At 41.7% G+C, this 17,620-nt stretch overlaps 1 protein-coding gene across 2 annotated transcripts in view; it reads right to left on the bottom strand.

Moving 5' to 3' along the window:
* The window catches only part of LOC144264053 (CD99 antigen-like), a 41,252-nt gene extending 35,537 nt beyond the window's left edge, over positions 1 to 5,715 (bottom strand). For both annotated transcript variants that reach the window (XM_077815341.1, XM_077815350.1), the window contains exon 1: positions 5,416 to 5,715. In XM_077815341.1, the coding sequence (XP_077671467.1) occupies positions 5,416 to 5,476 (61 nt within the window). In that variant the 5' untranslated portion in view covers positions 5,477 to 5,715. The remainder of the gene's footprint in view (positions 1 to 5,415) is intronic.
* Between the last annotated feature and the right edge of the window lie 11,905 nt (positions 5,716 to 17,620).

Below are 17,620 nucleotides of genomic sequence, written 5' to 3'. Positions count from 1 at the left end.
TATGGAGGATGAAGTGTTGTTCCCCCCTCCCACATTCTAAGGAAAAAGGAAATGCAACCAGGTACAAACCCATGTACCCTCCCCTTTTCTACCAGCTGAAGATGAACCCTGACCCCTGGAACTCCCTGGTGACTTGCCTTCCTCCTCCCTCCCCTCATACCCTTTACACACTCTTGTCCTATTGGTCTCTGGCTAGTAGATTTCTGGGTGCTCTTTCATCTTCTTGCAATACTAAAGGAATAAAGGACATGTCAATTACAGTAGCTTCTTACTAAACTGTATCCTCCACTCAAATAGGGCCTTCCCCAGTATGTGGATCACACTAACCAGTGTCAGACAAGGACAAACATTTTAAGTATAGCTGCCACCCCACGTGACATGCCAAAGTAGTAACAGCAAACATTAATATATAGAAATTGTTTCTGGCTGTGCAGTGTAAAGCTGAGGAGTGTTCAACAGTTGCCAAGCTACACTGTCATGACTTCAAAGAACTGCTGCAATGAAGTCATTTTGATTTAGCATGCACAGTTGTCCTTTTATATAAATTATCAGTGTAAAAAGTAAAAGCCTTCAGAGTCTGAGTCACAGATCTGAACTCTTTTCAGTGACAGAGGTAAAGAATAGTCTGCTGCACATTTTCAGCTTCATAGTATAGTATGTGCGGCTCAGTAAAATGATACCCCCACCAGAAACTGGGGAATAGCAATAGGATACAATGGAATTTACATTTTCAGAATGATGCCTGGGGCAATTTGATCCACCTGCTATCAACATTAAAATGCATAATTTAACTGTATTTTGACCATTTTTTTCAAAGTCTGAATTTAAACCAACTAAAGAAGTGTAGAAATGAGGCCAGGGCGGTTAAAAATCACAATTTATAAATTTCTAGTTCTTCACATTCTTTCTATTCTATAGTCTTAACATGATAAGGTGGTTGTTTTGTATTTATTTTTTAAATTTTCTAATTGCTAGTAAAATTTCAGCAGCTACATAGAGATTTTTCTCTGCTATGAAGTTCCACACCATGAAAATCTCACCTGCATGTGTCTAAATGCAAACTTAACTTTAGGCTCTTATTTTAAAAGAAATTTAGCTTGTGTTTATAACATCGTTAGTTAAAACTGAAGCAATTTTGTTTGGAATGAAAAAGATTTTATGCCATTTAGAGAGACGTTTAATTAAAAGGTTTCAGAGTAACAGCCGTGTTAGTCTGTATTCGCAAAAAGAAAAGGAGTACTTGTGGCACCTTAGAGACTAACCAATTTATTTGAGCATGAGCTTTCGTGAGCTACAGCTCACTTCATCGGATGCATACCGTGGAAACTGCAGCAGACTTTATATATACACAGAGAATATGAAACAATACCTCCTCCCACCCCACTGTCCCGCTGGTAATAGCTTATCTAAAGTGATCATCAGGTTAGGCCATTTCCAGCACAAATCCAGGTTTTCTCACCCTCCACCCCCTCACACATCGGGGGGGGGGGGGGTGGTGGTAGGAAAAAACAAGAGGAAATAGGCTACCTTGCATAATGACTTAGCCACTCCCAGTCTCTATTTAAGCCTAAATTAATAGTATCCAATTTGCAAATGAATTCCAATTCAGCAGTTTCTCGCTGGAGTCTGGATTTGAAGTTTTTTTGTTTTAAGATAGCGACCTTCATGTCTGTGATTGCGTGACCGGAGAGATTGAAGTGTTCTCCGACTGGTTTATGAATGTTATAATTCTTGACATCTGATTTGTGTCCATTTATTCTTTTACGTAGAGACTGTCCAGTTTGACCAATGTACATGGCAGAGGGGCATTGCTGGCACATGATGGCATATATCACATTGGTGGATGTGCAGGTGAACGAGCCTCTGGTAGTGTGGCTGATGTTATTAGGCCCTGTGATGGTGTCCCCTGAATAGATATGTGGGCACAATTGGCAACGGGCTTTGTTGCAAGGATAAGTTCCTGGGTTAGTGGTTCTGTTGTGTGGTACCCCCCCCAGATGTTCTGGTTTAACTTGGATTTAAACTTGGAGAGTGGCCAGTTTGGATGAGCTATTACCAGCAGGAGAGTGAGTTTGTGTGTGTATGGGGGTGGGTTTTTGGAGGGGGGTGAGGTAGTGAGAGAACCTGGATTTGTGCAGGAAATGGCCCAACTTGATTATCATGCACATTGTGTAAAGAGTTGTCACTTTGGATGGGCTATCACCAGCAGGAGAGTGAATTTGTGTGGGGGGGTGGAGGGTGAGAAAACCTGGATTTGTGCTGGAAATGGCCTAACCTGATGATTCCTTTAGATAAGCTATTACCAGCAGGACAGTGGGGTGGGAGGAGGTATTGTTTCATATTCTCTGTGTATATATAAAGTCTGCTGCAGTTTCCACGGTATGCATCCGATGAAGTGAGCTGTAGCTCACGAAAGCTCATGCTCAAATAAATTGGTTAGTCTCTAAGGTGCCACAAGTACTCCTTTTCTTTTTGTTTAATTAAAAAATACAGTGCTAGCCCCTGATGCTGCAAACCTTCATGCTTAACTTTAGGAACAGGAGTAGTCCCCACTGAAGTTAATAGGACTATTCATGTGAGTATAGTTACGCAACTGCTTAAGTGTTTGCAGGATCAGAGTCTTACATTTACAGAACTGCTACTGCAAAGTAGTGAAAATTCAAATAAGATACCCTACAGACATTGGGATTTTAAAGACCCATTTAAAAATTTAGGATATATTTTTAGCTTAATGTTGTAAGAGCACAAGTTTTCAAATTAGTTTTGCAAAGCCACCACCTGATTTAGACTGATGATATTTTAAAATCAAGTGATTTAGATAATTGATGTAAATTGCTTTATTTAAAGTAGCTTCACGCTGGTTAAAACTGAAGCTTTCTTCATACCATGCATGAATGCATACAAGTATTGTTTAAAAAAAAAAAGATCCTATTTGTCTTTTACGCATTTGGTTGGGATAATGCATTCACATTATGAACTGTAACCCCAGGCACAACAAGCTAAGTTAAGGTTACTGATCGTGTCAGAACGATTTACCTTCTTGCAAAGATTTGTCAAACACTTAACATTCTCCTTTCCTTATGGCATGTCCTCTGGAGCTCTGCGGCAACAAGTGATTTTACACTAACAGTTTTGCTAAATATTTGACACAAAAATATGACTACATAGCATCAACTAGCCTAAAAGTGGCAATTCTTCACAAAAGAACTTCAAAAAAACAGACTCCAGGGAGAGACTGCTGAATTGGAATTAATTTGCAAACTGGATACAATTAACTTAGGCTTGAATAAAGACTGGAGTGGATGTGTCATTACACAAAGTAAAACTATTTCTCCTTGTTTATTTCCCCTCCTACTGTTCTTGTAAAGTGCTGGAAATGGCCCACCTTGATTATCACTACAGAAAGGTCCCCCACCCGCTGGTAATAGCTCACCTTTCCTGGTCACTCTTGTTACAGTCTGTATGGTAACACAGATTTTATATACACAGAGAACATGAAACAATCTCCCCACTGTATTTTCCACTGTATGCATCCGATGAAGTGAGCTGTAGCTCACGAAAGCTTATGCTCTAATAAATTTGTTAGTCTCTAAGGTGCCACAAGTCCTCCTTTTCTTTTTGCGAATACAGGCTAACACAGCTGCTACTCTGAAACCTAGCCTTCTTTGGAGTGTGGCAAAAAATACCATCCTTGCAAGAAGTAATTAAATAACAAATTGTGCAAAGTAAGTTACTATTTGTATCATATATCCTTATATCACATTAGATCTTAGCCAATAGAGTTTACATAACTTCTTATTGGATAAAGTAGTTTTAGCCTCGTCGCTGCATTTCTCCAAATAATGCATCAGAATCCTAGCATTCAACCTATTGTTTTTAAATATTCTGTGCAAAAAATTGGGCAAAAGTTTCAAGGCTTAAAGTCTGCTAATAAGAATACTAAAACCAAAGGGAAATTGTCAGCAAAGTTTGTTTGTTTACCTTGGTGTTTCCCATAGTATAGTAATTGTGCTGATACCCACTAGAAAGTTAGCATTGAGTTAACTGTTGCTCTGACTTAAAGTACCTCCTCTTTCTTTCCTAAAATGGAAGCTTTTTTAGAGCTCTGACAGTGCCAAAACTCTCAGTTTTCAGAGTAGCAGCCGTGTTAGTCTGTATTCGCAAAAAGAAAAGGAGTACTTGTGGCACCTTAGAGACTAACCAATTTATTTGAGCATGAGCTTTCGTGAGCTACAGCTCACTTCATCGGATGCATAAAAGTGGAAAATGCAGTGAGGATATTTTTATACACACAGACCATGAAAAAATGGGTGTTTATCACTTCAAAAGGTTTTCTCCCCCCCCCCTCCTGCTAGTAATAGCTTATCTAAAGTGATCACTCTCCTTACAGTGTGTATGATAATCAAGGTGGGCCATTTCCATCATACAGGAGGAATGATGTGCACTTGAGGCATCCCACCTCCTCTGAAAGATAGCAGCTGGACACACCACGCTGTTAGGGTGGGGCAGGAAGGCAGCTAAGGATTCCCAGCATGTATGTAACATTTCTCCTCCCCAGGCTAGCAATACATAAAGAGACAACTCCCAGATCCTTTCAGTTCTCCCAAACCAGACAGTAAGCAGGACAACCGGTCCCACATAATATACCTGGTTTATTTCCCTGTCTCAGCCCTGTGGTAAACCCCACCGCCCTCTGCCTCATTTCCACTAGCGCCATGTTCAGTGTCCACAGTTAAGGCGATTTCCTCACAATCACTGCAGATCAGTTTCCCCAGGGATTAAATTCAACCGCAAAAAGAGGAGTCGCCAACTAAAACGTGGCACGCCCCTCCTGCTCGCAGAAAAGGAAGGCTTTTCCCCCCCATCCGGCTGCCTCTATCCGAGGACTTCTCGGTGGCTGTCGCTGGGGGAGCCGAGGCAGACCACCAGGCTCACCCCACCTAGGGAGGCAGCGCTGCGGCGGGGGACCAGCCATTTGTGGACCCAGGGCGCGCACCCGTGCCCGGAGCTCCCGACCCCAGCGACACCTCCCGCCGCTTGGCGCGCCCGCCTCCCGCTCGTCGCCCGCTCTCGCCCAGCCGGGGCCAGCGCGAGGGGTCCCGGGGCGCGCCCCGCTGTATGGCCTCAGGGGAGCCCCGGGCACTGCCCCGCCTGCGAGACAAGCCCGCCCTCAGAGCCACGCAGATCTCCCGCCTGGGCGCCCCTCCAGCCTCCTGCCCGCTCCCAATACAGCCCCTCCTTTCTTCCGCCTATGCTGGCAGCGCAACAAAAGGGAGCGCTGGGTGGGGGAACAGAGCCGCACAGGAAAACCCCCCGCCACGGATCCCCGGCGGGGCAAAGGGAAAGAAGGGCCAGTTGCACGGCAGGCAGCCACCCACCCACCCTCTCGCCCCAGCGTCTGCTCCACCTTCTTACCTCTCACGTGGAGCAGGAGAAAAGCCAGAGACACTAGGAGGGTGAGTCTCCCCCGCTGCATGATCCGCTGCTGCCGCTCCGGGGACTAAGGTGCAAACTTTCCCCGCAGGTTTCCCTCCCACGCACCCACCTTCTCTCTCTCTCAACTTTCTTTCCAAGAAGCCACTAGCTCCACGCCCGGCAGGAGCGGGTCACGGGTGCGCCGCAGGCAGCAGCAGCCGCCGCCACAGCCCTCCCCGCGCACAGGAGCCTGCTGCGCAAACAGCAGTTCCAGCGCGAGCCCTGCAGCCAAAAAAGGCATGGGGTTGCCCGCTCTCTCCAAGACTCCTACCTCCCAGGGGCAGGCAGCCAATCCGAAGGGAGAGCTGGCCCCAGCCAGCCAATGAGACGAAGGGGCAGCCAACCCGCTCCCCCCTTCCCCCCCCCCCCCCACAGCTGGCAGGGCGAAGAGACAGTGCGAGCCTGCTAGGGCATGCCACGCCCTAGGTCACGGGAGGCGAGCGGGTGCGGTGCGGTGCGGTGCAGCAGGGCTCGCCCTGCAGATGGGGAGAGGCTGTCCCCGAGCTGCGGAAAATAGCTTGAGAGTACAGCCGGCACGTTAGGCTGCTAACGGGCACGGGGAGGGTTTGCAGTGGAAGGGCAGGAAGGTTGTCAGAGTGCAGATCTGTGCCAGAAACTGGTGCAGAGAGAGCGAGAGAGCGAGCGAGCAATGACTCAACGCAATAGGAGCCAAAAGCTGTTTTTCCCCTTGCTGTCTAGCAAAAGCGGCAGCAGGGAGCTCTTTTCTGGACCTGCAAAGAAACTGACTTCCTCCTTGGATTGTATGCAGTGTAGTTGTAGCCAGGTGGGTCCCAGGATACTAAAAGACAACATGGGTGAGGCAATATCTTTTATTCGTCCAATAAAATATATTATCTCTCTAATCTTTCCCAGTTTCAGATGACTCTGCTAGGTATAAGTTTCTTGCCTCCAGAAAGTGAATTGGCAGGGATTGGCCTCTTTCAGGGTTAGCATGTTATGGAAAACTCCTTTCCTTTTGTCTCCATACCTGTTGAAAAGAGAGAGGATCTCTTGAATCCCAGGTGTTGTAAGAAGTGGAAGGGGAGAGGGGTCAAAAGCCAGATTCAGATTTCATGCTTGGGGCCTGTCCTTGGGGATGGGTGGAATCCAACTATGAAAACTCAGACTTTTATGAGGGAGGATGTTGGACATCTGGACGTGTGTTTTTCAGCTCTAAAACCTCTCACTAGCATCTAGCTCTCACAGGCCTAACTGCAAACATGGGAGATATTTAAAATAAGTCCCAAAAGGAGCTGAACTAGATGAATTAAATCCTCTCTCAGGCTTTGATAGTTGAAATGCTAGGCTAGACCGCACTTTCATCCAGCCACATTTTCTTTCTGCACTTACTGAAAAAGGTTATCTAAAATTAAACATATGTTAAGAAGCCTGCCAATCTTGCCTGCAGAGGGCTAGCTGCTCCTTTGCTTGGACATCAGAAACTCTCCTTGATGTTGCAGAGAATTTGGGATGCACAAGCAATGCAAGATTGGACTTCTTCTGACTAAATTAAAATTCTCTTGTGCAACATGTCACAGTATTTAAGTGCCGTATTTAGTTTTTATGTGAATTATTCAGATATGGGAGGACTGTTTACAAATATAAGACTTTTTTATTTAAACACAGCTAAATAACCCATATTTCTTCATGAAAGTTACAATTTAGAGGTATTACATCTTTGCCACAAAGGATATTGTCCTTTATCTCTGCCTGCTTCCCCAGATATTATACAATATTAAAAGCCTATCCTGTAATCTGCACTGCCATACACCAGTAATCCCACTCATCACTTGCAGGACTGAACCCTTGTACTGTACTGAACCATACCTCTCTCCCTCGGGACTAGGTAGAGCTAAAGAACAATATGAAGGTCTTTTTGCCAAAATACATAGAAAAATAATTATATCAAGATAAATAAATATGATACATATCAATATATAAAGATTACATTCAAATAAGAACAGCCATACTGGGTCAGACCAAAGGTCCATCTAGCTCAGTATCCTGTTTTCTGACAGTGGTCAATGCCAGGTCCCCCAGAAGGAATGAACAGAACAGGTAATCATCAAGTGCTCCATCCCCTGTCACCCACGCCCAACTTCTGGCAAACAGCAGCTAGGGACACCATCCCTGCCCATCCTGGCTAATTGTCATTGATGGACCTAACCTCCATGAACTTATTTAGTTCTTTTTTGAATGCTGTTATAGTCTTGGCCTTCAGAACATCCTCTGGCAAAGAGTTCCACAGGTTGACTGTGCGTTGTGTGGAAAAAATACTTCCTTTTGTTTGTTTTAAACCTGCTGCTTATTAATTTCATTTGGTACCCTCTAGTTCTTGTGTTATGACAAATAGTAAATAACACTTCCTTATTTACTTTCTTCACACCAGTCATGATTTTATAGACCTCTATCATATCCCCTAGTCGTCTTTTTTCCAAGCTGAAAAGTCCCAGTCTCATTAATCTCTCCTCATATGGCAGCTGTTCCATACTCCTAATAATTTTTGTTGCCCTTTTCTGAACCTTTTCCAATTCCAATATATCTTTTTTGAGATGAGGCAACCACATCTACCCGCAGTATTCAAGATGTGGGCATACCATGGCTTTATATAGAGGCAATAAGATATTTTCAGTCTTCTTATCTATCCCTTTCTTAATGATTCCCAAGGTTCTGTTTGCTTTGTTGACTGCTGCTGCACGTTGTGTGGATGTTTTCAGAGAACTATTCACAATGGCTCCAACAGCTCTTTCTTGAGTGGTAACAGCTAATTTAGACCCCCATCATTTCATATGTATAGTCGGGATTATGTTTTCCAATGTGCGTTATTTTGCATTTATCAACATTAAATTTCTTCTGCCATTTTGTTGCCCAGTCACTCAGTGTTGTGCGATCATTTTGTAGCTCTTTGCAGTCTGCTTGGGACTTAACTATTTTGAGTAGTTTTGTATCATCTGCAAATTTTGTCACTGCACTGTTTAACCCTTTTCCGGATTATTTATTAATATGTTGAATAGGACGGGTCCCAGTACAAACCTCTGGGGAACACCACAATTTACCTCTCTCCATTCTGAAAACTGACCATTTATTTCTACCCTTTTTTCCCTATCTTTTAACCAGTTACCAATCCATGAGAGAACCTTCGCTCTTATCCCATGATAACTTACTTTGCTTAAGAGCCTTTGGTGAGGGACCTTGTCAAAGGCTTTCTGAAAATCTAAGTACATAATACATCCACTGAATCCCTCTTGTCCACATGCTTATTGACCACCTCAAAGAATTCCAGTTAATTGGTGAGGCATGATTTTCCTTTACAAAAAACATGTTGACTCTTCCCCAACAAATTATGTTCATCTATGTGTCTTTACTATAGTTTCAACCAGTTTGCCTGGTACTGAAGTCAGGCTTTCTGGACTGTAATTGCTGGGATCCCCTCTGGAGCCCTTTTTAAAAAATGGTGTCAGCTATCTTCCAGTCATTTGGTACAGAAGCTGATTTAAATGATAGGTTACAGACTACAGTTAGTAGTTCTGCATTTTTACATATGAGTTCCTTCAGAACTCTTGGGTGAATACCATCTGGTCCTGGTGACTTGCTACCATTTAGTTTATCAATATGTTCCAAAACCTCCTCTAATGACACTTCAATCTGAGACAGTTCCTCAGATTTGTCACCGAAAAAGAATGGCTCATGTTTGGGAATCTCCCTCACATCCTCAACCCTGAAGAGCAATGCAAAGAATTTGTTTACTTTCTCCACAATGGCCTTATCGTCCTTGAGTGCTCCTCAGTCTGGGACAGTTCCTCAGATTTGTCACCTAAATAGTACCTTGAATTGGGAAGTATCTTCACCAGCACTAAAATGATGCCACTTTTGGGGTGGAACTTGCACCAGCTTAATGATACACAGCAACACTATACAATAGTTCGAGAGAGGGAGTGAATTCTTTCTCCAAATGAAATTATGTTCTGCCCCTTATATTTTCCTTGTAGTTTATCAAATTAGAATTTGGCCAGGCAACAGACTCTTATAATATTAATTCAAGTACTCAGGAGCTTAGTTTTAAGTCTCAGCAGAATAATGCATCTCCCGCAGCACAGTGCCCATCACCAATATGCTAGTACATAACTTAATACTGATTCAGTGGGAAGAGTACCTTCTAAGGAATCAAAATCATCACCCACTCCATAAGCTGTCCGATTCCCCATCCGTAACCACGTTTCGTGTCCATTAGCCAAATACTTATCAGACCCAACCTTGTTTAACTGATGAAAGCAGAGAGAGGAGCTTATCTGCTAACAGAGTTTGGCTACAGTCTATTAAATGGCTCTTGAAGTACATCAAATACACATAATACGTGAAAATAATGCCCATATATGGTTTTACATCAAATGATCAAAAGGATTAATCCTTCCTTAACAACAACAACAAAAAGCCCAGAAAGCTGAATTTTGACGAAGAAATATTGTAAATTACCTGTTTTCATCAAGGGACAGATGCCTAAACAGCAGAAGATGTCTCTTTCAACTATTAACAGTCTTATCAAGTTAATTTAAAGAATGTTTAAAAGCTTTCTTTGCTCTAGACACCAAGGCCTAGAAGATGAGATGAATCAATTACAAATAAGCACATTCACACTATGATCCAAAACAGAGCTACGGAGTGCTTAGCAAAAATACTTACAGCGCATACATACCAAATTATTCATGTTGCATATCAAAGCAAATATTTTGCTTAATGGGATGTTTTTTCATAGCCATTATTAACCACTGGTCATTCAAAGAAACTTCTCAACTGACAAAATAATTGTTTAACAGCAATTTCAGTGCACTACACCATAAAAAAGTATTTATGATATCCCCAATGAATGATGTTTTATGGTAAGCTATCATTTTAAGCATTTGATTATTTGATTTAGGACTGATTTCTTGGTTGTCTAATTGATAGGAGAAAATGAATCTAGTTTACTACGGGAAAAATGTAGGAGTTGCCATACTACATCAGATCCAGTATTCTAATTCTAAGAGAGGACAGTATCAGAGGAAGTGCAATCTTCAGAGAAGGTGAAAGTAACCTCGCATTAGGCAGATGTGGAATAACCAGTCTTCACACTAGGTCTTCTCATAATCCTGGATAGCGATGAGTTTAAATTTTGAAGCATGAGGTTTAATATCTGTTACAGAATTTATGTTAGCATTAATTATAACTGGATATTCTTGTTATGCATATAAATGTCCAATCCCTTTCTGAATCTTACTAAATTGGCCTCAATGATATCCAGTGCCAATGTGTTCCACTGTCTAATTATGCATTGTGTGAAAATGTATTTTATCAGGTTTGAATTTTCCACTTTTTAGTTTCACTTAATGTCCCATTGTTCTTGTCTTAAAACAGGTAGAATAGACATGCCTGATCTACCTTCTCTAGACCATTCATTATTTTATATACTTTCATCACATTCTCTTATTTGTCTCCTTTCTAAAGATAAACAACCCCAATTTTTTCAATCTTTTTTCATGTAAGTTTTTTCATGTAAGTTTTTCATTGTTGTCACCCATCTCTGAACCCTTCTGCAATATCCTTTTTGACATAGGGTGACTCGGTGATCAATACTGCACATGCTATTCTAGATGAGGCCACATGATTTAGAATTACCAGGTGTACCATATCTGGAATCTTCTGAATGGAAAGAATACAGGTGAAACATTGACTTTCCATGTAATTCAAACAGGCTTAGAAGGAACGGTTAATACTTTAACTTGTGTGTTGTTCCCATGGAACAAGATGGAAGGTAAGCAGGGCTTGAAGAGACCTATTCCAGAGAGGGAAGAAGGCAACTTTTACAGGTAGCCATGAGCTGCTGAGATGAAGGCTCATTCTCCCCAGTTTCCTCCTATTATAGCTCTTCTGAAGTACACGTGATCAGCTACACTCGTTTCCTGTCTCCACTGAGCTTAACCTTGTGCCCTCTCATTTCCACATACCTTGTGTATTTAAGTCTTCCCAGAAGCAGTAAGGCTCTATTGATGCTCCTCAAAGCTGGCTCCTTACACAGACAGTGGAAAGACAAATATTTATTTTTTTCTCTGCAAGCAACATCTTAGTAGAGCAGTTGGGACTTTACCTGTCTGTTCCCTAATGCTGTCCCTAGGGGATCAGGGGAGCGCCAGCAGCCCCTGCCTCCAGCAAGTGATATAGGAGCTAGAGCCGGACATTGAAAAAAAATTGTTATTCAACTCAGTGAAAAGGATAGACCATAAAAATTATTCTTCCTTCAGTCTATGCACTCAGTTCCTGTGAATGTTAATGGGAGCTGCATACTTATATAGAGAGGAGATCAGAGCCCTTTGGTTAATTCAAAATGGAGATAATTTCCTAGACCTTGACATAATGAGGTCTGGAAAATATGATCCAGAAACTGTTGTTCCTTAAGTTATTTGAATGTGCCATTAATGGCACATTTCCTCCAGCAGAGTCTGGTGATATGCATCTCTTGATGAATATTACTTGAAGGCACAAACTTTTGTTTATGCCAACCCCACCCATATCTAAGGAATACAACAATGTGTGGATATTATGAAATAGAGGCACCACCTCAAGGTGCATACTGAAAAAAATAGGTTGGAGGCAAAGTACCTCTCACATCTGCCCAATATCCGCATCACTTTTGTAGGTTTCAGAGTAGCTTTTGTACTTTATTCAACTACTAAAATGCATTTGAAAATGAAACAAAGTACTGGAGACACTAGTAGACCTACCACTATGAAAACATGAATGTCAGATGAAACTGGAACTCTGTGTTTCTGCTCAGTCCCTGGCCTCTGTTGAAACTACTTCTGGCACAGATTCAGGTCTCTAATGATATTTATTCCTCTGTGCAACCAGGCTGTAGGCACTCCCATGTTTGTAGATTACTGCAAGTAAATATTAAAATAAAGACAAAGTTGGACCACACTAATTTTCTCTTTATTTTTTAAATTTATTTATTTAGGAGTGGAGAGAAAGGGGATAGACCCAGATTCTGCATTTAGATCTGCTAGCAGAGACCCCTGTGCATGTGCAGAATCTTGTTGACTTCAGCAGGACTCTCCAGCAGTGGATCCAAATATTAGAGCCATGGAGTAGCTGCGACACTTCAATCAGTATATACACCCAGGATTTTTAAGGTCAGATCAGTAGCCTCTCCTTGAGGGCAGAACATAAAACATACATTGCAACATAACTTAATTGTAAACAATCCCCCTGCCTCGTTTTGGCAACAGAAAGATTGTGACAATTGTATTATCTTGTCAGACAAGTGTACTGTGGAAAAACCATTGTCAGTTCTAGGGTGCATACAGAATGGATCCCGAGGCCAAATTTTGGACCGGTTGTTCCACCTTTGCTAATGTCTTCTGTTGTGTGATTTCTCCTAGTGGTCTCTGCCTCATGACCTCAGACATATTAAGACACTACAGCTTAAGTGTAGTTTGCAAAGTAAGCAGATCTGATCTCTCTACAAAAGCCAAGTCTTTGTAACTACATAGTCAAAGTTCTATTAGGAAGAATGTATGCACAAGAGTTATAGAAAAAGAGTAACCTACCTGTGTGAATGCAGAATATCAAGCCTACAGAAAGTTTCCCACTGTTTCTCCCAATTGTTCCACTCCCCCGGGGTAACAACAGCAGGAACACTATTGTACAGAAGGCATCAGTGTAGATAATACAATAGAAAAAACATCTGTGGCCACAGAAACCTTGTTTTCATTAGTTTTCCTACTGTTGCAGTATCTGTTCCTAAGGCTATGTCTATGCTAGGGAAAAAAGGTATATTTTAAAGTGCTGTTAGTTAATATGTTTTCTCCACTAGGATTTTAACACGTAAGCTAACATGTCTTTATAATACATCTTTCATCCTACCGTAGACATAACCTTAATGTTTGTCTCCTTTGTTATCTTCTTCACCTAAAGCTTTTTTTCCATGTTGTCCCTTGCACCAGGAATGTACTCTGATTCTGAACACCACAAAAATGTCTTCAAATTCCTTCTTGAGACCAAGTTTTTTACACAGCTTCATAAATGATCCCTGAGTTCCCTTTAAAAAAAGTGTAATCTTTTCTTCTGTATGTTGTCCTTTTATGATCCCATTGTATTGAGGTAAGTGACCTATCATTTAAAAACACCTAGAACACATCTAGGTGAACTATATACAATAGGAATTTTATTAAGTACTTAGTTCGATACTGCACTATGAATTACAGTGTTAAATACATGAAATAGGTTGCCAACACTTTTTTTTTTACAAGAAATATATCTCCATACCACAATGTCACTTTATCGGAAGGAAGAAGGCATTGTTCTTATATAAACTGCTATATAGTTGGCTTCCTATTTTATTGAACTGTAGTTTCCATGCTGTAAGTAATTTAAGCTGCTCTGAGCTATGTCTCTCTGAAAACAAAATACACTGGGCTAGATCCTCAGTGGATGCAAATTGCTGTAGCTCCATTGACAGCAAAGGGGCTATGGCGCTTTACACCAGCTTAAAATCGGTCCCTCTTTGGCTAAGATAAGAACGCCATGATGGCGCGATAATACACTGCTCTCTTTTGCCCTCTGTTTTAGTACGTAACATGACCTCAAGAATTGTTTGTCAAAACACAGTACATATTTAAATAGTGATTCACTTGCTATTCCTACTTTCAGGGTATGATAAACTTCTGGGGATTACTAAAGTCAGGCGCTCAATTAAATTATTTCTTTACCATTCCAATTAAACTGCCAGTTGCTGTTGGCTCCTTTAATACCGAAGACAAGTAAATAAATAACAGAGGCAGAAAGATCTAGCATACCTCTATAAGGTGCGTCACCAGTCTTATTTTAGCATTCTCTGTTTTTGTGAGTTACTGTAATTCAATTTCCATTAATTCACTGTAGGGATTTTGAAAGCTGCAGCCCATACATCCTACTCTGCCACAAAGTATTATTTTTAATGTAATAAATCATTTCTATTTGAATGTAATTAAATATCTGAGAGTGACTAATATAAGACCAAGAAAGAATTTGGAGTTGCTTTTGTCTCTGGTAGGGTGCTCTTTCTTCAGTAACAAGGTATGTTCCCCCTTTTGCAAATCTGTAATGAGCACCAGAATTAGAAATATATAGTATAGCTATATAATAGAATTTTAACATTCAACAAGTTGCTAATTTAACTTACTGTGCACGTGTCTTTTCTCTCCAACTCTGCTGTTAAATTATATTTTTCTTCTTCTTTCCTTCCTACTTAAACACTAACATGTTGCTTTACACAGAATTTGAGTGTTGGCACCTGTCTGTGGTAAGGTGCCAAGACTCAGTCTATGTGAAAGTTGCAAGTGTTTAAGTAGAAAGGAAGGAAGAAGAAAAATAACCATCACCAGAGAGAGAAGCAGAGAATGCATTCTGTGAAAGAGAACCATCTAAGTACATATTCTATCTGTTTAGGTACTTATTTGGCTCTCATCACCATAATATCAGAGCAACTCCTGACTGCTTAAAAATACGAGCAAGAATAACAATCTCTAGCTTCTGTGCCAGCCTCTAAGAGAAATAACTTGATTTTTATAATTTCTGTGTGTGGAGAATTTACTGAGGGAAAACTGAGTCAGAGAGAAGAGTTCTGCATGTATTTCTGAGAATGGTGAAGCCCTTGCTCATTCTTAACTTTTCAGGGAGTGAGTTAGTCTGTCACTCTCTCTCTCTCTGCACTTCTCTTTACCAGTTGACATTGATTGATTTTGTGATTCACCTGACACACATGCTGCTTATGGGGTAAGATTTTTCAGAAGTGCCGAAGGCCCTTGACTTTCACTGGCACTTAGGTGTTACTGAAAATTTTCCTCGTCAGTTGTTTCTTTGTGGAGTTTTTGATTGATTGCTTGTTTTTTGTTTTTTAATCTTAATGTCCTAGGGTAAAGTTATCTGGAAATTCCTCATCTGTAAAAATTGGGCTACAGAAATCTTAAATCTCCCACTGGTATCCACTCTTCCTGTGCAATCTCTGAATTTCATTACTAGCTTCCAAAGTCTCTTTTGAATCACACCACAGACGAACTCTCCAGTAGATCATGCAATAAGCTAGCCTGAGGCCCACTTCAGCATGCTTCTCCAGATGTGTGGTGACAAGGAGATACAATATAATTTGAACTGCATGCAGAACATCTTGGTTTATGACCAGGGGTCTGAACGGTTGACCCAGTTAGGCATCCTAAGTACCAGAAAGTGGTGCTGAGAGAAGATACGAGGTGTCAAGGTGCTGTACCTAAGGCCTAGGCCACAAACAGTCACTCCAGTGCGGGGAGGAAGGCCTGATCTTTTTATAATGTCTAATGAGAGCCAGTTTTCAGTTCACGGGCATCCGGTCTTGATGGTGGCAATCTGTACCATATAGCAGAGAGAGCAGGAGGCAGAGGGCATTACCACTGAGTGCCGGATACAGAACTAGGATGCAGCTGAGATAATAACAAATGTCCCCAGATCTCTTCTCACAGATATGGTGAGGAATGAGTTGAAGAGGAGAAGAACTGGGGAGATATGGAGCTTTTTACTTCGGTCATGTTACTATTATTTTTACTGATTTTCTCTGTGTACTTAGAGGTGGGGGAACAAAGTGCCAGGTTTCCATGAATGGCACTGTTATTGTTAGATGGGCATTTGCAGCATCACATGAGGGCAAAATCCCCTGCTCCTCCTTGTCTGCACTGCTGTAACAAAAAACAGTGGCCCTTTTCCCCTCAAATCCCCCACATAGCAACTCCTCCCTATGGTGCTCTGGCACAGGATACTAACAATATGTACTGCTGCACTATTGCCTCTTCTTTCCTGGTCAAGCCCCCTGCATTCCCCCCATGCCCTAACAAGGAAGAGAACAGTAACCCAATCACAGTTCACTGCATAGCCTGGTAATGAGCCATGTTTTGGTCTCTGTGTGATTTTTTTTTAGTGCCTTGCTTCAGTCACTCCAGAGATGATTATATATGGCAGCTGGCCTGCACATTGTGTATTAAATAAAGTTGGTGTGCACCATTCATCTCTGTCAACATGTCATTAGGCAAAATACTATTAACCTTCCAAACTTTGTCATATTAAATTCTTCTGTGTCATTGACTACTTCACTATCTCATAAACTTTCTCCCCAAAGTCATGTAAAATCAGATTATTACTTCATAAGAGACATACATAGATACTACTTAATATCAAACCTGTCATCTGCAAGTAATGTAAATCATAAGCATCAACAACCAATGGAAAAAAATTACAGTCTTCTGCATTCAGGGATCTCCCATATTGACACTCCCCTGCTTTTGCAAAGTAACTGTAAATAGGTGAGCACTACTGGTGCTGGCAGCATTTGGCCACTTGCAGCATCCTTACTCTGTATTCTATACTCTGTTAAATATTCCACCTTTGCTTCCACTAGTGTTCTGCAGAATACAACAAGCAGCTGTTGTGATACTGGCATTGAGAAGTGCACTGTCATTGCACATCAGATGGCATCTCTGTGACATTCTGTTCAGGACTCCCAGAATTGTAAACCACTGTGTTACCCCACTGCCACAGCAAGAGTGAGCTTTGCTGGAGATTAGATTGTGTGTCAGCTCCCTGCCACCTCAGTCTGTCTGCTTCACCAGTAAACTCCTCGAGACTCTGCCAGTCTTGCCTTGCTGGTAACAGTCAATGAACCTGAATTCTGCAAACACATGTCTCTGCAGTGTCCAGTTCCCCTTCACAGGACACTCACAGAAATTAAGTTTGCTGCCTCCAAAGAGACAGAGCACACCCCAGCCTGTATTTTAGCTGAGGATTCACATTTTAATTCAACACAAAAGCACAGATGGTTCACAGTAAAGCTAAAAATATGTTTATTAACAAAGTGACCATGAGATGGTCAAGTTCAGGATCCTGACAAAAGGAAGAAAGGTAAGCAGCAGAATACAGACCCTGGACTTCAGAAAAGTAGACTTTGACTCCCTCAAGGAACTGATGGGCAGGATCCCCTAGAAAGCTAATATGAGGGGGAAAGGAGTCCAGGAGAGCTGCCTGTATTTTAAAGAAGTCTTATTGCAGACACAGGAACAAACCATCCTGATGTGCAGAAAGAATAGCAAATATCGCAGGCGACCAGCTTGGC

This window comes from Eretmochelys imbricata, chromosome 1 (assembly GCF_965152235.1).
Source record: "Eretmochelys imbricata isolate rEreImb1 chromosome 1, rEreImb1.hap1, whole genome shotgun sequence".
NCBI classification, from domain to species: domain Eukaryota; kingdom Metazoa; phylum Chordata; order Testudines; family Cheloniidae; genus Eretmochelys; species Eretmochelys imbricata.
This window is presented reverse-complemented; position numbering and strand designations above follow the sequence as displayed.